The sequence below is a fragment of the Ornithodoros turicata genome, chromosome 2 (genome assembly GCF_037126465.1).
Source record: "Ornithodoros turicata isolate Travis chromosome 2, ASM3712646v1, whole genome shotgun sequence".
In the NCBI taxonomy this organism is placed as follows: Eukaryota; Metazoa; Arthropoda; class Arachnida; order Ixodida; family Argasidae; genus Ornithodoros; species Ornithodoros turicata.
Genome location: NC_088202.1, coordinates 136,350,030 through 136,371,970, shown reverse-complemented (window position 1 = coordinate 136,371,970; position 21,941 = coordinate 136,350,030). Strand labels below are relative to the sequence as shown.

Below are 21,941 nucleotides of genomic sequence, written 5' to 3'. Positions count from 1 at the left end.
ATAAGTCGAATGCAAAACCATTTTTTGTGGAATACGTGAGGTGAACACATCGATTGTATTTTTTTTAAATTTCGTGCTAGCGCCGCGAAGCAACTGTGGCTATGAGTGGCGTACAGACAGATGGTGTAAGGACAGTAGGAAGGAGTGAGAGACAAAGGGGGTTAGTATGCGTCCTGGGCCGACTTCAGGGGGAACTGGGCCGACATTCGTCTGGAAAGTCTTCGGAAAACCCAGGGAAAACCTCAGACAGCACAGCTGGTGTAGGATTCGAACTCACCACCTCAGCACGACCTTGGCTAGTGCAAACGAGCGGGACACCTTAACCCGCTCGGCCATAACGCTGGTAAGCGTAATTTCAAAATCGTGCAATCTATATTACTATTATCAAATATTTGACCCGAACTGCAAGGGCATAAAGTAATTGAAGTAATTGAAAATCGATTTATATCGTGACGACGACGGTATTACAGAAGAAGAAGTGTCCAGAGGATTGGCGCCACGCGCTCACGGCCACTGAACTGGTTGACCTGTCTTCTCTGACCTCACTTGTCCTCATTCAGGTTCTATTCCCCTCAAGGAGCCACGCAAGAATCATCTCGAAGCCCTACGTTGGACCATCAATCAGGCGTTATGGCTGTGAGTATTACGACGCTATTACGAAATAGTTAACTTTTTCTCACCTGTCGTGCAAACTCATCTGTAATTAACAAGGTCGAATTTCGAACAACGGACAACCGGTGCACATTGGCGACACAGGGATATTTCCAACCTTTCCGCCATTCTGGTAATGTTGACTTGTCAGCCACGACCAGGTTAAAGTGGCCATAAACCTCCACCTCCGAGGTCAGTTACGTCCGGGTTGAACGAGTGCTATCATTCATTTTTATTTCTCCTACATCCTGCGCTGTTATTTTGATGTTTCTTGCTTTTCGTTCTTATCATTTCTTTATTTATTTTACATGCTGCCTACCGTACACATATAAAAAAAATTGAGGGCGATTGATGTAATTAATGCGTTGACAATGCGCTAGCATTAGAGATTCGGCTTCCTTCTAAATGCTTCTCCGTTGCGCCTAGATCACACCTCATACAGCACAGCACACCACATACAGACATGACACATGACAGACGCCACATGACATGATATACAAACTCAGCCGCTTTCGAAACTCTCTGAGAACGTACGAGACACACTGAATTTGTCCAGAGACGAGGCGCAACTGACGACGGCTCAAGCAGTCAAGCTCCAGCTGCCACGTCTCCACGCTTCCACGTGACGGACAAGAGCGAATCAGCTTGCGGAGTGCAGCCTGATTCGCTCTCTTCCGTCACGTGCTGCGCCGTACACGGAAACCTCGGTCACCACGCTACGACGCCGGCTTCTCTTCGAAATGGGGCTTCTAATGATAACGCATAAATACTTCGACTAGAATGTGTTCTCTGTGGTGTAGCTTCAGACATGCAGATATGAAGGGAAACTAATAGCCCCGAAGTCTTCGCTGAATTATTCCGTTTCGATTTAAACACAGTACGCTTCTGTTAAGAATTAGGAGAGTCTCGAGGATATATGCAACCCAAACGTTTATTTGATTTATAGTGCGTGAGCATGAGGTCCGTGACTGAGGCAGATTGCGCTTGAGTCACCTCTTCCTTCTCTATGATGAGGGTATTTTCAACAACTTCCATTTCGCGATGATCGTCGACGCCGCGATGATTGATCATCAAAACACGGCAGACTGATGGACAAATCGGGGGCAGGCGAGCTTTGGTTTCGAAATTTGCAAGTTTTGAAATTGGTAATGACTCGTTTGCCAACGCGTTAAGTAGCCCTATTGGCTAGATCGAAGAAAGATGGGAACAGCCCGCTTGAAAGCGCTTCTACTGTTCATATTTCTACCATTCGAAGTTTATTGTCACCAAAGTGGGACAAAACGCCGTCCCCAGGAAGGCTGGTCGGACAGCGAGCAAGAAGTGAAAAAGCGTGACTTGACACTTTAGGTTAAAGCTGTTTCTAAGCCAGCTGAAACACATGCCATGCAGGTGACATGAACATCTGACTCCGAACAACGCCCCTGCAAGACCTTTGAGAACATGAGGCGCGTGCAGGTCCACACGGAGAACACTAGAAAGCCTCTCATCCGCTCACGTGGCGCTGCATGACATCAACTCGGGAATGGTCACGTGGGAGGGAAGATGACAGCCACGCGGGGTCCGCTGCACGGACAGGTGATGGGATGGGAACGCCCTCGGAACGTCAGTGTTGTCACATCAAGTCGCGCATACGCCTCTATGTGGGGCAATTTCAAATCACGTGTATTCCAGCATTTCGATGTTCGATACTGAGTTATAACGTACAGCTTCACACGAATTAACGAAGAAACTTGGTAATGTACGGTACGTACTTCCTTCTCCTATAAAATAATGCGATTCGTTCCGAGCGAACTATATACCTTTAAGAACGGCCGCTGCTTGCCCTCCTGCTAGGCTTACTGGAGCTGCAAATTGGTAGGACTTGTTAGGATTCACAAACTTACTAATTTAAAAGAAGGAAACTGGAGAAAAGTAAAAAGGAGGGATAGAGAACATGCCGATTGAACTCCACGAAAAAGTGAAAGCAGAATCAATGACTGGCCGTGTAAACTCTCCCTAGGCTTTCCGGCGTCATTTTTCTTCGCGCGGTCGCTTCGAGATCAGCTTGTAAAGTCGCGGATACGTACGTCCAGATGTTGTCAAACTGGCTCCCAAAAATACAGTTAGGAAAAGGCGGCTTGTTGATTGCCATCGTGCCTTCGTGATGCGTTCAAATCTCCTATAAACCTTATCGACGTTCCTTTCACACGACATTCAGCACAAGCAGAACTTCCTCTAACCTCCTCCCCCTTCCTCCTCCTTTTCTCTCCTTCATCTCCTCCTTCCACTAACAAAAGCGCTCGCACTCGTGAGCCTGCGAGGCTGATCGCGCTCTCCACCACAGCTATATTAGTGTGCTATGACGATAGTGTTTACACAGGAAACAGGAGTCGCTTTTATTACTGGGTGATGGCACAGCCCATCGTGATTGGGATCGTTAGTGCCGTTAGCTCATGACAGCTGTTTCGGCCTTCTTGGGCCTGTTCAGCAGTGCTCAAGTGGACAACGTTTGGGTGGGTGGCGTCAGAAGGCCACATGGAACGTGATATCCTCCCGTCAGGATGAGAGGCTCACCACTGAAAACCCAGTGCGAGGACAGTGAAGTCCATTTACATCGAGTCCCAAGTCCCAACAAGTCTTACAACAACTTACTTACCTCCCTAACGTCGCGTCACCAACGTCAGCGTTTGGTGTCGCGCTCTGTCTGTCGGGCTTCCTGAAAACGCGTACACTTGAAGACAAGTAAATCTTTGCGAATCGAATGTTTGGAGCACGGTACTACAAGCAGTGCACTAAGCACACGTGGTTAGAGATGATTTTTCAGCCCCTTTGAGTCCTGCAGCGGCAAGATGCAGGTTTTCACGCTCGCTGGCGACGTGCGTGTCTACACGAACAGGAGCCTTAAATTTGGAAATAATTTCTTCTTGGTCGTTGTGGCCGATTTGTTAGTGGTCCTCTCTGTTTGTAGCTCGCCTCTGCTAATTCTCTTCATATACCTTTTTTAAATTTTTCGCTCTAGTCTCGTTTTTCAGCTCATGTATTTCTTTACAACAGGACTCGCCGACAACCAGTCGTCCAGTGTCACATCTGAGACTACCTCGCAAACCCAAGCGTCTCACGAAATTCGCTATCAACGCCCTGTACGTGCTGACACCTCCAGCATCGTCAAGTTCAAACGCGTAATCATCTTTTTCATCCCGGTATTTCTGTTGCTCGGCGTTGTAACCTATTTTGTCATCAAGCACGTCAGCGACCGGAAAGTCTACCTGCTCTGCGATTCGCAAGCTTGTAGCGCGTTTGAAGTAATGCTCAGTAGGACCATAAACCACCGTCTCAATCCGTGCGACAACTTCTACGCCTTCGTCTGTGACGGTTGGAACAAGGCTCAGTTGAAGTCTGTCTACCGAAGCCACTTGGACTACTTTCTGGCGTTGCTGAACGACAATCTCCAGGAAAATGTTCCTCGATATGGGCAGGACCCGCATGAAAAGGCGGCAGCATTCTTTCAAGCGTGCAGAATGGCTGCACAGAAGAATCGTGGAGATACGCACGGCTTCAGAAGTATTCTCTCTGAAAGCAACGTAGACTGGCCCAGCATCTCCGAGAAGGCGGACGTGCTCTTGTCATTGGTCAGATTTTTCAGGATTCTTAGGGTAACGAACCTTTTGAACATTGAGAACAGTGAAAACGTATTGGTCATTCATGGAGGTGGAGCAGAAGCTTCCAACTACAAGAAGAGGGCAGCCGTAATTGAAAACTCAGGAAGATACCAATGGTACTACGAGACATTTCAAAATGCAACAAAAAGTACACGCACGAGGGAAGAATTTATGCTTCCATACTCCGAATTTTTGCAAATCGAAGTTGCAATACTCGATGATCTCGCAAACTATAGCAAGGACACTAGCACGAACCCACCGAAGAACTTGCATGAGCTGGCGAACCTGACAAATGAAATTTCTTACGAGCGTTGGTTAAGACTCGTGACAGAGGAGCTTGTCCTCCCTGCAGATGCCCCGGTATTCAGCCAGGATGACTGCGATTACCTACGGGCGTTTAGCGGACTTTTGAACAAGATGGAAGAGAAGTATATTCACTACGAAGTAGGCTGGATCATGGTGCAACATTGCGCTCCCTTCATCAATAGGGAAGTCCTGGGCGCCTATGCGGGCGACTTTGACCCGTCCGACGCAGGAAAACGTCGAGATATACAAAACCGCAACCTCTGCCTCGACCTCACTGAAACCTACATGAGGTGGTCGATCTATGTGAAGTTTTCGGAGGCGTACGCTCCAAGCGCCTCTATAAGAGAAGTGCGTAAGATAATCGACGACATTGGCAAAGTCGCTTTTATTAGGACCGGGGCTACAGAAGACAGCATGGGTGCAGGTTATGTCAACTCTTCATTGCGAGAACAGTTGCACTTGATGACGAAGTACCAAGACCGCTTTGAGGATTCCAATTTTCTGAGCGCCACATTCTTCAACATCAGTGACATGGGTCCTTTCATCTTCCAGAACTGGCGCAGAGTTGTTAACGATTTCCTCACGCGCGGAAACATGACCCTTTGGGAGCTGGTCAGCACACATTTCATTTTTGGATTACTCGCCACGAGTGAGGCCTACAATCTTTACAATAAAGCTGATGACATGTACTTGTTACCACCTTACGCGATGATGCTTCCACTGTACGACAATAACGTCATGAGTGCAATCAAGCACGCTGCCTTAGGATCAGTCATCGCCTCGGCGGCCATCGCTATGACCGGGTGTTCGAACAGGAGCAAAGGCTCAGTCAGAAATCAATCTCTTGACGAGCACACTAACAAACAAGTGGGTGATGCGGCAGCTGCGCTAGAGGTAGCCTGGGAAGCATACAGGAAGGCAACAGAATATGCTAAGGATGTTCGACTTCGTCATCTGCCACATTTGTCGTCCAACGCAATCTTTTTTGTCGCTACGTGTTATACTCTGTGTGGCCAGCCTGCTAACACTTACCCAGCATTGCGATGCAACGAGCCCTTGAAACATCGACCTGAGTTCACTGGAACTTTTTCTTGTAATGATGTCTCTTTTAATGATCCTGAGTTGAAGCTCTACGACCTACGTCCTCTGCCAAGGCGTCCGCTCGTTGGTGGTAACCAAGGTCGTGCTGAAGACTGGGAGGTGGTGGGTTCGAATCCTACCGCCGGCTGTGCTGTCTGAGGTTTTCCCTGGGTTTTCCGAAGACTTTCCAGACGAATGTCGGCACAGTTCCCCCTGAAGTCGGCCCAGGACGCATACTAACCCCACTGTCCCCCACTCCTTCCTGCTATCCTCTCTCCGTCTGTCCACATCTGTACGTCGCTCATAGCCACAGTTGCTTCGCGGCGCTAACACCCAATCAAAAAAAAAAAAAAAAAAAAAAAAAAAAACGTCCTCTGTAGATGTCACCTTTATTCCTGTATGAGATCGCCACGTGACCAAAGCTAGTTTATATGGCATGCTAGGAAATAATATTGCCAAGTTAAATATATGCTCGAGGAGATAGCTCCTAACGGTTTCGTTGTGCTTTCTTAAACTGGGGTGACGTCAGGGGAGAAATGTCTGGATTGGTATTGGTTCGCGTACATAACGCCGCTAGCGTCGAAGTGCGGAACGCGATAAATTTTCAAATCTGCCTGATATAACAGACTGTTCTTCTTCTGGGCCCAGAAGAGCAGTCTACGTTAAATATATCAGCGGCTGTCGTCCTGAGGCAATTCCCGTCACACATATACTGTGGTATTAGCTTTGGATTGGTTTGTGGTCATTGGACTATACAGTATAGATTTTTTTTCCATGGCTAAGCCGTCCTACCAATAAACATTTACCAAAGAGTTGGTGAAAAATATTGAACTGCACTTCAGTCTCGAGAGGTCGAAATTTACACAAAAGCCGAAAACTATATTACGAAGGAAGACGCCGAGAGGACGGACTTATCCACATGGACAGGGTTTCGTGGCACAGGTTGACACATCTTTGCCCGAGCAATGTGCCAAAGGCGATTTCTTTGCCCAAACGCATAATTTTCAGAGGATGTAACTGCAGAGCGTGTGGATATTTTTTAGTTAAACTTCCGCAGATTGGTAGACCGGAGTATGTTTTTTTTTAAAGAACTGAGGGGTGATCGAGCAGGTCGCCTGGATCATTCGGCGTAGAATGATTCCGATGTAAACAGAAGCCTCTAATTTGTGACATCGGAACATCAAGGTCCAATTTCGTTCATTTACAATGCACCTTTTGCGCTGTCCTCAAATTAGTAATTTATGCAGCTTCCCGTACGCCTTCTCACACCCCTGCAAAAAAAGAACTGCGAGAGACCCCCTGAAATTTTGCGAGATTGCGCAATGTTTCGTCAAAAGCATCTGCAACCTGATGTACTTTCGGCGTAGCGCCAGGTCAGATAGACCAAGAGGTAGTTTTATTAAAGAGATACTAGAGGGATAACAGTAAATGTTAGGGATGAAACGAGCAGCACGGTTCTATAATGACTCAAGCAGGACATTAAGCAGGAGCAGGAGCAAGGTAAGATGAGATACGCACCCGTACACACCAAGCGCATTCTCATTGAGGGCGTATCAGCGTTGTTTACGCAAATTTTTTTCACCAATGGTGTCGCATGCTTGAGGTTGCGACGTGTGAATCCGAGTCTACGATGTGTGTGACTTGCAATTGATGTAACGTGGTTCAACAAGGTACCAATTTGGGCCTGTTGGTCACACATAATGAAATCGCTAAGACAGTGCTAAAAACAAATAATGACCACACCGAACGAACGCGATGCACTTTCAACAAAGGTCCAGTGCAGTGCGTCCGACCCTCCGGTGTCATCTTTATTTGTTTTTAGCACTGTTTTAGCGGTTTTATTAACGTGTTTCGTGCATCTCCGAGTAGGAACATGATTAACCCCTAGGTGTTTGTAGGAGTTGGACTTCGGGATAGTGGAGTAGAGTTGTTTAATGTGTAATGGGACTGATAGGGCTGCTTTGAACGTGTGAGAATAAAGGGATGAACGGTGAAACACTTCGATATGTTGAGGGCAAGCTTCCAGTTAGAACGCCACGAGAAGATATAATTTAGGTCGCGTTGAAGGGTGAGATGATCGGTGAGAGAAAATATACTACGGTAGAGTGCACAGTAGAGCACTGCACGGACCCGGGCTTTGTGTCTTTTTGTGCGGGCCTTGGCCGGGCTCGGGATTCGGCCACCTAGCCCGGGCCGTGTGCGGGCTTGACAACGCCGGCCATGGTCGGGCACGTACGGGAACATATTTCGTGAGTCTGCACAACTGAATTTTTTTTACCTCCCCCACATGTTTACCTCCCCCACATTGCTACCATCCTCGGCCGTGATCGAACCCGCGATCTTGAGCTCAGCAAGCCAGCACGTTACCGACTGAGCTATCGGGGCCGACCCGCCGTGCTTGCCGATCCGTTCGAGTGTACCTCCTCACTCTCCACCAATTAGCCGCGTCCTTTGCCTCGCTGCGCTGTGCTGTTTAATAAATCTAAATACGCCTCCGGGCTTCGAGAACATTTAGAGCGGAGGTGTGCTGGGACCGGGGCTGAGCATCAAAACAGTCGGGTACGAGTTGGGTCTGGGCCGGCGGAGTTGTGTTCGGGCCGGTTCGGGGGGGGGGGGGATCTATAGAAGACGTCGGGCTTGTTCCGGGCACGGGCCTGAAAATTGGGCCCGTGCAGTGCTCTAGTACAGCTTGGGACAAAAGTTTACGGAACACCTGGGTGTCGCATTTCTCCAATGGAGCGACAACCTAGCAGTAAAGAGTAGTGGAGCTAGTGGAGCCGTGATAGCTAGCAGGAAAGCGCTCCGATGAAGAAATACGCAGGTGCCGTGTTCCGTAAACTTTTATCCCAAGCTGTACACATCTGCGAACAGACGAATGCTTGAAGACGTGCTAGTCCGTAGTTCGTCAATAAAAATAGGAAAAATAAGATGACGGAGTACTGACCCTTGCGGTACGCTAGATAGCACAGGAAGTGGTGATCAGAGGGAATCATCACCGAGTGTCACCTGTTAACGACTGTATGCAAATAGTTTTTGAACCAGTTTTGTAGAAGAGGATGAAGATTCAGTAAAGACAACTTTACGAAAATCAAGAAGAATGGCGTCAGTGCGTACGTTATGGTCCAAGTTACACTGTATGTCACGAATAAAGGAGGATCATGGACCATTTCTGGGTACGCGTATGCGCATGCCCAGCCACTTCTGGTGGCGACCACCATGTTTGTTGGCATGAAAACATGTTGTAGGCTGTGATGCGAGTTGACGAAGCTTTTTCTCGCAATGCCTATATATGATGTGTCCACTGCCGAAACATGAAAGGCATAAATGTCGGTGTATGGTTCTTCCGCTTCCCACCGTAAAAGCATCACCGAACGAAGAGGGAGCTTTGCATTCGCGCCGTTGGGTGCATGAAGAAAGATGGTTTCGAGTGCATGGCGACGAAGAACTCACGTGTCATGCTCTCCGTCCCCAAGATCTTTCTCTTTGCCGGTATTTGCGCATGCGCTTTCAAGCTTCTCTCAATGCCTGTAATATGTTGCGTCGAACTCTACAAGCGTCGCCGTGATAGTTGGCATGAAAACATGAGTGTTACGAATATGCTTTAACAAGATGACGGCAATTGATGTTCTGAGGCTGGAACACAGAACCTCTTTCAATGCCTTAACAAGTTTTCGTGTACTTTTTCGGGGTGTACCACGTGTTGAGTGCTTCCACAGGAGCATGCTGTATCATTCAAAACAAATGTTATCCTGCTATATCCTAAAAAAATGCCAGCTGCGCCCACGTTGTGTTAATTTGTCATCATCGTTTCGTCGTCTTCTCATCATGTCATCTCTCGTCGCCAGGAACGCCTATGACAGCGTAGAGCATTTGGTGCTCCTCCAGGAGCTAGTGAACGCTAACACTCCCCCTTACCTGGTTGCTTGGGCCATGGCCTTCCTCTGTGATCGCTCGTTCTTCTGCTCTGCTGGTTCCTTAGTTTCTTCATCTTACCCCCAGAGTAGGGGTGTCCCCCAAGGATCGGTGCTCTCTCCCATATTATTCAATGTTTTGATGAGCTCCCTCCCATGCGACCCGAGCATTACAACTTTTACGTATGCGGACGACATTGCTTTCTTTGCTTCGGTGCCCTCATTGTCGGAGTTGTACGCTAAGCTTCAAGCCTACCTGGACACCCTGGCAGCCTGGATGAGCTTTATGCACCTTTCCCTGAATGTGGACAAGTCGGCCACGCTCGTGTTCCCGCTGAACACTCCAGTCACCATCGACTTGCAAGTTGGCCTGCAATCGGTCCGTCAAGTTAAGCAGCTCAAGTACTTGGGGATGTGGTACGACGACTCGCTGAGCTGGCGTCACCACATAGATCACTTGTGTCTAAAGGCAACGAAGGCAATCGGCGTCCTCCACCGGTGCTCTAGCCCCCGTGTCGGCATGCGTACGTATGCCCTGCTCTACGTGTACCGTTCTTACGTGCGACCCATTTTGGAGTTTGGCTTTTTTCCTCCCTGCCTGACTGGCGACTAACCAAGCTGTACATTTTGGAGCGGCGGGCCCTCCGCCTCTGCTTGGGCCTTCCCCGGTATTGGGCTAATGATGCACTTCTCCTTGAGGCCCGGTTGCCTTCTCTCAAAGCTCGGTTCCGGCTACTTACTGTGAGCATCTTCCTGTCTCAGCGCCAGAACCCACTTGCGCTGTCAAATAATGCGGCTCTCATGGATGCTCGGCTGTGGTTAACTCGGCAGTGGCACCGTAGAAATACTCCGCAATTAGTTTTCGCCCAGCAACTCCTTCTGCCATTAAAGGTTTCGCTCTTGGATGTCCTCCCACTTGGGGCCCAGGTGGACCCTCCCTCTGTGAGTGTCATTGACATCTTCCCCACGAGTGTTCGTCATGCTCCTTTGCGTACTCTGCAGACAGTGCTAACGAACCATCTTCATCAATTTCTGCTACATCTTGTGGTCGCAACTGACGCCTCTGTCTCAGAGGGGCGCTCTGGGGTCGGCGTTTTCTTCCCTCAGCTTGACTTCGAGTTCCCGGTGCGGCTCCCAGATTTCACCCCTCCATTTCATAACGAGCTCCTCGCCATGATTCTAGCTCTCAAAAGGGTCCCGCCCACCTGGGAAAGGGTGCTCTTGCTTTCAGGCTCACTCTCAGTCGTTTCCGCTTTGGCGACCCGTTCCCAGAACTTGCTCTCCACTCTGCTTACGCTCGCTCACTCGCACATACGCGATATCATCATAACATGGGTTCCTGATCACCGTGGGCTTGCTGTAAACGAGACCGCTGACTCCCTCGCAAAAATGTCCTTCTCTGGGGCGGTTATTGGCCTGCTGCCTACCCTTGCACATGTGTGTGTCGCCAGATACAAACATTTTGCACGGCTATCCTCTGGCCGCATTTTGCGCCCTAAGTACGCCCATCTGTGCTACCCGTGGAAGCCGAATTCCTGCCTTTCTCGGCAGTCAGAGGTCTCGCTGACGCGCGCTCGCTGCCTCGCCCTCCCCCTCAACTTCTATCTTCACCGAGCCGGCCGCTCTTCATCCCCCGCGTGTCCCCACTGTGGCCAGGACGAGACGGTAGAGCACTTCCTCATGCAATGCAGCTTTTACGCTAGGCTTCGAGAGGCCAATATAAGTCTTCCACTCCGTCTGTTGGGGGTTCCCGTGTCCCTAGCAGCCCTCCTTTCGTTTGGAGCCTCCAGCACTTCCAGCTGGGATAGGTCGGTAGCGGTTGGGCTTGCAGATTTCCTTTCTCGCTCGCGCCGCTTCTAGCCCACCTTTGCATCATCCCACCTTTGCATCCATAATCACCCATTGAGTGTTACCACGTGCACGCCGAAGGAGCTCATTAGGTCTGAGAAATTCCGGTGGCTCCTTCGCACGAGGCGAGTCAAAGCAACATAAGTCTGAAAAGGGTGGCCGAAGGTTACAATGGCATCTGATTGCTTTGGTTTACCCCAAGTATAACTTCGTGCCACACTTTCAGTGTAGAGTATCCAACTCCGCGGGTTCTTACTTACCTGGAATGGAAAGCTACGGTCAAACACACAGCCACGCATCTACACTGACTACTACATAATGACCCTACTACAATGTCTACTACTAATGAATACTACAATGCCTCTACATGTCAATTATGCAAATAACAACGACATGCACGATGCTTGCCCTTGTGCCATGGAGCCAAAACAAGCGAACTTCAGCACCTCCACCACTTCAACCATTACATTCTCCACCAACCTTCACATTCTCCACCCAAATTGCCACCGTCAAGTCATAGTACAGTTAGACATCCTCATAGCGCTGGCCGATCTCCCTTGGGGCTAATGGCCATTCTCCGTGGGACGAAGAAGAAGGAAGAAGAACGACGCGTACGTGGAAATGGTCCATTGGATATCACAAGAGTAGACCTTGCAGAAAGCCGTGTTGATTACTATGAAATAAATTATTACAGTTAAGGTGAGTAAAAATATATGAGAAAACGATGTGTTCTAGCATTTTAGACGGGATGATAGTCAATGAAATCGGGCGGTAATTAGAAGAAAGTTACAAGCGCGTGTTTCAAGTATCGAGGTCAGCGCGGTCAGTGCATCACCGCGCGTGCTCAGCCGTTCAGCACGAAGCCAGAATTGACTCACTCGGTATCACCTTGCTATTCTTACATTTTGTCCACTTTGAAGCCATCCAGGCTACCCTGCATCAAGCCATTATGGCGGTAAGTACTCTGTCTCCTCATTTGAGATCAGGAATGCTACCGTTACACTGCGCCGTTGGTTCTTGGACTTTGGAAGCTCATGTGTTTGTGTCATCCATATTTGTACCCTGCCTGGCTGTATTGCCGGCTTGTATTTGCAGTAGGGCTGTCTAACGAAAAGTAGCGAAGAACACGCACGTTACCTCACGAACTATACAGCCGGCAATGCAACCGGCATCCACGCATCGAAACGACAGTTTGCGGAATCTTTTTCCGGCCATTGTCATTGTATACTAGTGAATGTAGTTTATAATACAAAGGGGTAAATCTGGCATAAGCTTTGTGTCTGTAAAAAAAAAAAAAAAGACTGAGGTGGTCTTGGCAAATTTCGGAGATCAAAATTCAAGTTCTCGTGAATTACATTTGACAAACGCGCGTAACAGATAAATCTCCCCCGAGCTAAATAGCGTTGTTCCCACAATGTTCAGACAAGTCTTTCAATACGATTTTTTTTATCAAACACCCTGCATATATAGTTTTTTCGGGTTCTATGCTTTTTCAAAATCGCGGTTTCACTTCAGTAACTGCAACATACGTTAAAATCGTGCGATATTACCTGGAAAAGCCGATTTTCGGGTTGAAAATGAGCCGAAAAAAAGGGCGCATGACGCATTTCAGAATAACACCAGATGCCGAGCGACTGTGCGTAGCGCTCTCCCGTGGATGTTACGTTTCCGGAGTTTTTGGGCTGTTACCCAGAGTTACATATCTGTGCAATCGATGATTTTACTGGGTTTTACCGTAAAGCACTATGGCTTAAATATACGGGCTGTTTCACCTAACGTTTTAAAAAAATCGTATTGAAAAATCTGGCTGTCTGAACGTTATGGACTCAACGCTGCATAATCTCGGAGGAGATTTTGTCATGACTTTGGACTCGGAGCACTTTGATTAATTTGATTCGAGAGAAATTGAATTTTTCCGAATTGGAGAGAACGTAGATGTGGTAGACCTTTCGAGAGACGTCGTGTCCTCATGTAAATATATGAAACTATATAAAATATATGTGAAGCTTTCTTATGCTTTCTAAAAACAGAACTTCACAAAATAGCACGCTCTTAACCAATCACCATCTCGAATAACATAAAAAAAAGGCGCACGTCCTGCCCTTTCCACAAATTGTGAGTGACAAAGGTATTCTGTGCAGTGGTTTGCCTCCACCTTGAAGTGCGGTCAAGTTCTTATTTTTATAGTGTACCAACGGACGGGAACACGTCACTCCTCCCGGACGGAGATTTTCCAAGGTGTCCCTTCGACTCCTCGGCCCCACACGCACACCCCCCTAACACTTCATTAAGGCTTCGCAACATAGAATATATATGTTATATGAATAAGTAAGGTAGTAAACAGAAGGCGTCCCTTCCTGCCGAATTCGAACATGGCTCTGCAAAAATACTCAGATGCTGTGCAAATCCCTGCTTCCACCACACTAATCACCCCTGCTACTAAACGGGCTCAATCCGTTTCGTTTATTCAGTTATCTACAAGTATGCCTGGAAGTGGCGTTCATTGCAATGATCAAACTGTAGAGGTCAGTGGTACAAACGGAAGGTTTATTGATATATCTTACTGTCTTCTCTCTTTCAACATAACAGGCCGTGACTCCAACGAGTCCAAATCCAAAACCGCAGCCAATGAAAATCGTCCAATTTGCTGTCAGGGCTCTGCAATCCTTATCACCACCTGCTCATCCAACAGATCCCCCTCGACCGTTTCCACGAAACAAAATCATTGGAGTCGTCATTTCTATCATCTCCCTTCTATTGCTCGGAGTTGCCATCTACTTCACCATTGGTGGCAGAACCGTCCGGAAAAGTGTCCACTACTCACTCTGCGATTCACAAGCTTGCAGCGCACTCGAAAACATGCTCCGTAAGACCATCAGCCAACAAACCGACCCGTGCAACAACTTCTATGCCTATGTCTGCGACGGTTGGAACAAAGGGCAGTCCAAGTCTGTTTACCAGAACCATGTGGATAACTTTTTGGAGTTGCTAGCTGAAGTCCTCCAGGAAAATGTTCCTCGCTACGGCCAGAGTCCTGACCAGAAGGCGGCAGCCTTCTTCCAGGCGTGCAGGAGAGCTGCAGATGACGAGCGTGGAGACATGTTTGGTTTAAGGGAAATACTTCACAGAAGCGACGTGCATTGGCCCGTTATTTCAGAGGCACCGGACGTACTCCGATCACTAGTTCGATTTTACAAGTCTCTCAGGATCAGGAACCTTCTGAACATCGATAAGAACGAAGGCAGCTTGGTCATATCCGGAGGGGCTCAGTTGGCTAGCAAATACCAGCGTAGAGCAACATTAATTAAAATCCCGGGAACGTATGATTACAAGACGTACTACGAGACATTTCAAAATGCGACCAAAGTTACATACATGCTGGAACAAAAATTCCTTCCATATTCTGAATTCGTGGAAGTTGAAGATTCGATACTTGGCAATCTAACAAATTACACCAAGGTAGCCGACAAAAGCCTTCCGAAGAACTTGAGTGACCTGGCAAACTTAACGGCCGAGATTCCTTACGAGCGCTGGTTAAAACTCGTGACACGGGAACTTGGTCTTTCCGCAAATGCCCCGGTGAATATCAGCGACGGGGACAGCGATTACATCCGCGCATTCAGCGGGCTTTTGAAAATTGTCGATGAAAAGCACCTGCACTACGAAGTAGGTTGGATCATGATACAACAGTGCGCCACTTTCATCAATCGACAAGTCCTTAGTGCATATGTCGGCGACTTCGAGCCATTTCAGCCGGGAAGCTTGACAGATATAACAAACCGCGACTACTGCTTCGTGACTACAGAACACATGCTGGGATGGCCTGTCTACGCCAATTTCTTGAAGGGGAACGTACTAGCGGAGTCGATAAAGGACGTACGTAACATTATCGACGACATTGGCCGCGTTGCTTTTCCTAAGATATACGGAAAGATGACACCAGGTTCACCTTACACGGATTCCGTCTTCCGGAAGAAGCTTGGTTTACTCACGACGTACCAAGACCGATTTGAACACTTCAACTTCAGCGGCGCATTTTCCAAGATCGCCGATATGGGTCCTTACATCTTCCAAAACTGGGAGGAAGTTATTCGGGGCCTCCACACATTTTGGAAATTGATCAGCACGCATTTCATGCCCAGGTTACTCGAAAGACATCTAACGTATAATCTTTACAACGATCTCGAAGGTACATACCTGCTGCCGCCCTACGCTATGATGATGCCACTTTACGACCTTCACGTCATCAAAGCGGTCAAGTATGGTGCTTTGGGGTCCTTGATCGGCTCGGCTGCTTTGGGAATGTCCCATTACTATTGGTCGCTTAACGAAAGTAGACTGTATCATGAACACCTCTGCTGACGGCAACTTCAGTGAGCAGGTGCTTCATCCAGCAGGTGCGGTACGCGTAACCTGGGAGGCGTACCGGAACTCTGTGGGTCCTGCTGACGACGTTCGACTGCGTGGTTTGCCTGACTTAACGTCTGCCGAGGTTTTTTTCGTGACCACATGTTATATTCTGTGCGGCCTGCCTAAAGAAGCTCACCCCGAATTCCGGTGCAACGAGCCCTTAAAACACCTCAAGGAATTTTCTGAAGCTTTCGGCTGCCGACGGAATACAGCTATGAATCCTGACGAGAAGTGCAAGCTGTTTCCAACGTCATGAGCCTAAGCCACCTCTCTTACTTGCCGATCGATATCGGCAAGTATCGATACCATACTCTGAAATAATCTGAATGGAGTGTCATGTAACTCTCAAATATGTTTTCTTGAAGCGGTATCAATAACACATATACTGCTTGTCTTTTCTTTCTTGGTCTGATCTTTCGTCTAATAGGTCACATGATCTGCTTAGAACGCAAGCGTGCACAAAAGGCTTCGCTTGGGATATTAATCTTCACACTACTCTAAATATCAGACATTAGTCCTCATCCCTTAGCAGGCTGGACAGCATGCGCGACGTTCGAGATGTATATATTTATTCTTCCACTGTTCCACTAGTAATCACGCTGCGCATCATCTTCCACAGCGACTTGTAGCGAACTGTAGGCTCGCCTTAGTTCCTCCGTGTTACGCGGTTGTTTCCAGAGCGCACCTATGTTTGAATAAAATGGAGATCGTGTTGTGTTATCAGTTTTGCGTCCTGTACTACGCGCATCACCAGAAATGGGCTGCGGCTATTCGTGCATGTTCAGCAAGGGAGTGAGAATCGTCGACAAACCTTACCCTAAGAACCTTGTAGGAGCGCTACATACTGTCACAGCACTGTTAGCACTGTCACAACTGTTTTGGTAGAACACGTGAGGTGAAGACATAAAGTAATTTTAAAATCATGTCATCTAAATGACCATTATTAAATATTAGACCGGAAGAGAAAGTACATAAAGTAATTGAAGTGACAATAAAATGAATTTCTTTCGTGAGAACGAGAGTAGTATAGAGGAAGACGTGCCTAGAGCATAGCCGCCACGCGCTCACGAATGTTGAATCAATTGAGCTGCGGATCGCGGCCATCTTCTTGGGGAGAAGAAGAAGAAGAAGAATTGAGCTGTCTTCTCTGGCTGACTTGGCTACATTCAGTTACTATTACCTTCCAGGAGCTACTCAATAACCAGCTTGAAGGGCTACGTTGAACCATCAATCAGGCTCCATGGCTGTAAGTAATCCGTCGCTACTACGAAGGGTTTCCCGTTTTTCTCAACTGTCGTGCAAAAGGTTTATCTAACTCCGTATACGCTTAAAATTTGCAGGGATTAAAATTTGTAGGGAGTATAGTGTCGGCCGTGTTACGTTCACCCTGAGGAGTCTGTTTTAGTTTGGGGGTAGTTCCGTAGGCGGCCTTTTTAATTTTAAAAATGATCAAGTGCGTTTGAAATTGAAATTGAAATAATGCTTCGATGTCAATGAGAGGTGATATAGGGTATCGGAAACATAAGAATTATGAAAAAGTGTTGAGTAGGAAGTTGTGTGTGCGTTTGTAAAGTACCATTTGAAGGCGTTCATTCACAGCGACGGCCTTGTTAAGCCTAACAGATGTGGAGGCCGCCATCTTGAAAGATGGAGAAGTGTTGACAGTGAGGGCCGCCTGGGGAGGAAAATTGGAGAATAAGGAGCCGTGTGCTGAGGAATTTCGCAGTATATGTTATGATTTCTTACGAGGTGGGGGCAATCTATTTGTTTTCAAAGGAAAGGTCAGTCAGGTTTTCTACAAATTGAAAGGAGAGGAAAACCTGTTTTGTCTTGTACTGTTGAAAAAATTTTGGATCAGCAATTCTGGATCTGAGGATGTAGAAAATGTTTTTTTTTTTTTACAAAACATAGGTTATAGTGTCGAGACAGTGGGTGAAGACTTCAAAAGTGAAATGAAAAAGGACGGGTGTGTGCTATTGCAGGCTGTATTCATGTTGAGCGTCTGTGACTGTACTAACCATCACTAAGGTTAGGTCAGGCCAGGTATTTACATATTTCACCACTTGGAGATTTTGTTCACGTGGACTGTGCATCCATCAGCAAGGCTATGTCAGGCCAGGTTTTACATATTTCACCCGTTACGTCACCAGCACCTACGCTAATTATCTCCATCCCTCCAAAGCACGTGACCCTCTCAAGTGAAATGAGCGCTGTCCTGCATGCGCTCCCGATTACAGTGGTTTCGGCCCATTTGTACACCAAATTTCCAGTATTTCGAACATCAAACAAACATCGTATCATAATTTCATCGTAACATCAAATATTTCAAACATCGTATTTCGAACGTGTACGTGCGGGTTTCAGGATTTTAGAGAAATTGAAAAACTCCTTGATTGCCTCCTTAATTTGAATGATCTTGAGGGATCTTGTATTTACAAGTGGTTACAACTTCCAGTTTGCCACACCAGCACCGAACTACTGCTTCTGCCTTCTTGGGCCTCTTCAGCAGTGCTCAGTGGGCAACGTTTGAGTGGGTGGCGTCAGGAGGTCACGTGGAACATGATATCCTCCAGTCAGGCTGAGAGGCTCGCCACTGAAAACCCAGTGCAAGAACAGTGATGTCCTTTAGAGTGAGGAAATAGCCGAGGCTCTTTGGCTGCATGTAGAACGTATACGTAGAAGTCCGAAACGTCGCGCCACCAGGAGTGGACAGCTCTTTCGGCCTTCTTGGGCCTCGTCCGCAGTGCTTTGAACAAGGGCGTTCAGTGGTGAGTGTCTCGCCCTGATGGGAGGATATCACGTATCACGTGACCTTCTGACACCACCCAGTCTAACGTTACCCACGTGCGCAGCGTCGTGATCAAAGGAAGCCATCACTTTAAATGAATTCGGTGTTTGGCTTATCATGTTTTCGGAATCGTTATCGTAAAGACGTTGCAATCTGCTAATGTCTTCTAATTCTTCAACTTATTCTAAATCTCCCCACTGAAGCGCCATAAAGGAACCCCTCCAAGCAGTGTGACGCCATGCGGACACGGAGGCACCAAATGTGCCTTAAAGAAATGATATTGTATCCAAGAGTCCAACGCCAATCTGGTTCCCCGTTTGATAGTTACTCCACACAGAAAATGTGGGAGTGCGAGAGAGGCACGTCGCTCTCTCCCTCATATTCTACAAAAGTACACGTGCTACAGCCTACATAAGCTTGTGTGCGACGCTGCCTGTTACCATGATAAGTGTATGTTCCTGTCGAAGAGAATTCCCCGTTTGGCGTCAAACTCTGTCTATTGAGTTTCGTGAAAACGCGTACACTTGGAGACAAGTAAATTTGGAGCATAGTACGTACTACAAGCAGTGCACTAAACACGCATGTCTAGAGATGGTTTCTCAGCCTCTTTGAGATCTGCTACGCAATGATAGTTTTTTTTACGCTCGTTGGTGACGTGAGTGTCTTCCATCAACAAGACCACTAAGTTTTGAGTAATTCCTTTGTCCTTCGGCGTTACGGCCGATGCGTTTGCTGTCCTCTCTGTTTGTAGCTCGCATCGGCTACTTCTCGTTATGTACAATTGTTTGTTTGTTTGAATTTCTAGCTGTAGTTTCGTTTTTCAGCTCACGTTTTTCTTTACAACAGGCCTCGCCGTCAACCAGTCGTGCAGTGTCTCAACTGAAACTACCTCGGAAACCCACACGTCTCACGAAATTCGCAATCAACGCCCTGTACGTGCTGACACCACCTGCATCGTCAAGCTCAGAACGCTCCCCGGCACAGAAGTTCAAACGCATAATGATCTTTTTCATCCCGGTACTTCTGTTGCTGGGTGTTGTAACCTATTTTGTCATCAAGCACTTCAGCGGCCGGAAACATTACCTGCTCTGCGATTCGCAAGCTTGTAGTGCGTTCGAAGTAATGCTCACTAGGACCATCAACCACCATCTCGACCCGTGCGACAATTTCTACGTCTTCGTCTGTGATGGCTGGAACAGGGCTCAGTTGAAGTCTGTCTACCGTAGCCACCTGGACCACTTTCTTGCGCTTCTGAACGACAATCTCCAGGGAAATGTTCCTAGATATGGTCAGAATTCACATGAAAAGGCGGCAGCATTCTTTCAAGCGTGCAGAATGGCTGCAAGGAAGAATCGTGGAGATACGCACGGCTTCAGAAATATTCTCTCTGAAAGCAACGCAGACTGGCCCAGCATCTCTGAGAAGGCGGACGTACTCTTGTCATTGGCCAGGTTTTTCAGGATCCTTAGGATAACGAACCTTTTGAATATTGAAAACAGTGGAAATGCATTGGTCATTCATGGAGGTGCAGCAGAAGCTTCCAACTACAAGAAAAGGGCCGCCGTAATTCAAAACTCGGGAAGGTACCAATGGTACTACGAGACGTTTCAAAATGCGACAAAAGGTGCACGTACGCGGGAAGAATTCATGCTTCCATACTCCGAATTTTTCCAAGTCGAAGTTGCAATACTCGATAATCTCACAAACTATAGCAAGGACACTTCCACGAACCCACCGAAGAACTTGCATGAGCTGGCGAACCTGACACATGAAATTTCTTACGAGCGTTGGTTAAGACTCGTGACACAGGAGCTTGTCCTCCCTGCAGATGCCCCAGTATTTATCAGCGAGGATGACTCTCATTACCTACGGGCGTTTAGCGGACTTTGGAACAAGATGGAAGAGAAGTATATTCACTACGAAGTAGGCTGGATTATGGTTCAACAGTGTGCTCCCTTCATCAATAGCAAAGTTCTGGGCGCCTATGTGGGAGACTTTGACCCATCCGACATAGGAAAACGTGCAGATCTACAAAACCGTAACCTCTGTCTTCAACTCACAGAAACCTACATGGGGTGGTCGATCTACGCGAAGTTTTCTGAGATGTACGCTCCACGCGCCTCCATAAAAGAAGTACGTGAGATAATCGATGACATTGGCAAAGTCGCTTTTATTAGGACCGGGGCTGCAGAAGACAGGATGGGTACACCTTATGTCAACTCTCCATTGCGACAACAGCTACACTTAATGACCAAATACCAAGACCGCTTTGAGGATTCCGATTTTCTGAACGCCATATTCTTCAACATCAGTGACATGGGTCCTTTCATCTTCCAGAACTGGCGCAGAGTCATTCACGATTTCCTCACGCGCGGAAACCTGACCCTTTGGAGGTTGGTCAGCACACGTTTCATATTTGGATTACTCGCCACGAGTGAGGCCTACAGTCTTTACAATGAAGCTGAACACACGTACTTGTTACCGCCCTACGCGATGATGCTTCCACTGTACGACATTAACGTCATGAGTGCAGTCAAGTACGCTGCCTTAGGATCAGTCATCGCCTCGGCGGCAATCGCTATGACCGGGTCTTCCAACAGGAGCAGAGGCTCAGTCAGAAATCAATCTCTTGACGAGCACACGAACAAACAAGTGCGTGATGCGGCAGCTGCACTAGAGGTAGCCTGGGAAGCATACAGGAAGGCAACGGAATATGCTGAGGATGTTCGATTTCGTCATCTGCCACACTTGTCGTCCGACGCAATGTTTTTTGTCGCTACGTGTTATATTCTGTGTGGCCAGCCTTCTGACACTTACCCAGCATTGCGATGCAACGAGCCCTTGAAACATCGACCTCAGTTCACTCGAACTTTTTCTTGTAATGATGTCCAGAACATGTGACCGCTACCGGTGACCATAGCTAGTTTATATCACATCCCACGAAATAATACTCCCAAATTAAATATATGCCCGATGAGATTGGTGCTAATGGTTTCGTTGTACTTTATATACACCAAGGGGTTACCACCAAAGGGGATACACCAAGTGTGCTCTTTCGACAAGGGACGTTGTGTACCACAAGATTCCAACGGGAAATGCGCGGAAACGAAAATGGTTGCAAGCGCTTGTTCGAGACATTGATCCACGCAATATTTGCTCAACCCATTTCTCTGACGAGTCGTACGAAATGGTAGCATGGGACGCCTGAAAATGTCTCAAACAGTCCCGATACCATCTCCTTGTGACGTCTGACGATGCGGACACCAATGCACACGAGGTATGTATTTACCGATACACAGGAATTCAAAT

At 47.6% G+C, this 21,941-nt stretch overlaps 3 protein-coding genes across 5 annotated transcripts; all 3 read left to right on the top strand.

Moving 5' to 3' along the window:
• The first annotated feature begins 437 nt into the window (after positions 1-437).
• LOC135384131 (uncharacterized) lies at positions 438-6,490 on the top strand. 3 transcript variants are annotated; one of them, XM_064613349.1, is made up of 3 exons: positions 438-636; positions 2,041-2,226; positions 3,685-6,490. In XM_064613349.1, the coding sequence occupies exons 2-3, from the start codon at positions 2,157-2,159 to the stop codon at positions 5,832-5,834; spliced, it is 2,220 nt and encodes a 739-aa protein (XP_064469419.1). In that variant the 5' UTR covers positions 438-636; positions 2,041-2,156; the 3' UTR covers positions 5,835-6,490. The 3 variants fall into 3 exon arrangements, 2 of the variants coding, with proteins under 2 accessions (XP_064469419.1, XP_064469420.1); XR_010420268.1 differs by lacking the exon at positions 2,041-2,226 and having other exon boundaries at positions 3,685-3,772; XM_064613350.1 differs by having other exon boundaries at positions 438-2,226.
• A 5,708-nt stretch (positions 6,491-12,198) lies between these two features.
• Positions 12,199-16,564, top strand: LOC135384130 (neprilysin-1-like). The gene is made up of 2 exons (XM_064613348.1): positions 12,199-12,389; positions 14,024-16,564. The coding sequence occupies exons 1-2, from the start codon at positions 12,384-12,386 to the stop codon at positions 15,794-15,796; spliced, it is 1,779 nt and encodes a 592-aa protein (XP_064469418.1). The 5' UTR covers positions 12,199-12,383; the 3' UTR covers positions 15,797-16,564.
• A 439-nt stretch (positions 16,565-17,003) lies between these two features.
• LOC135384129 (endothelin-converting enzyme 2-like) lies at positions 17,004-21,616 on the top strand. The gene is made up of 2 exons (XM_064613347.1): positions 17,004-17,090; positions 19,479-21,616. Exons 1-2 carry the CDS (start codon positions 17,085-17,087, stop codon positions 21,531-21,533), a joined length of 2,061 nt encoding a protein of 686 aa, XP_064469417.1. The 5' UTR covers positions 17,004-17,084; the 3' UTR covers positions 21,534-21,616.
• Positions 21,617-21,941: the final 325 nt, after the last annotated feature.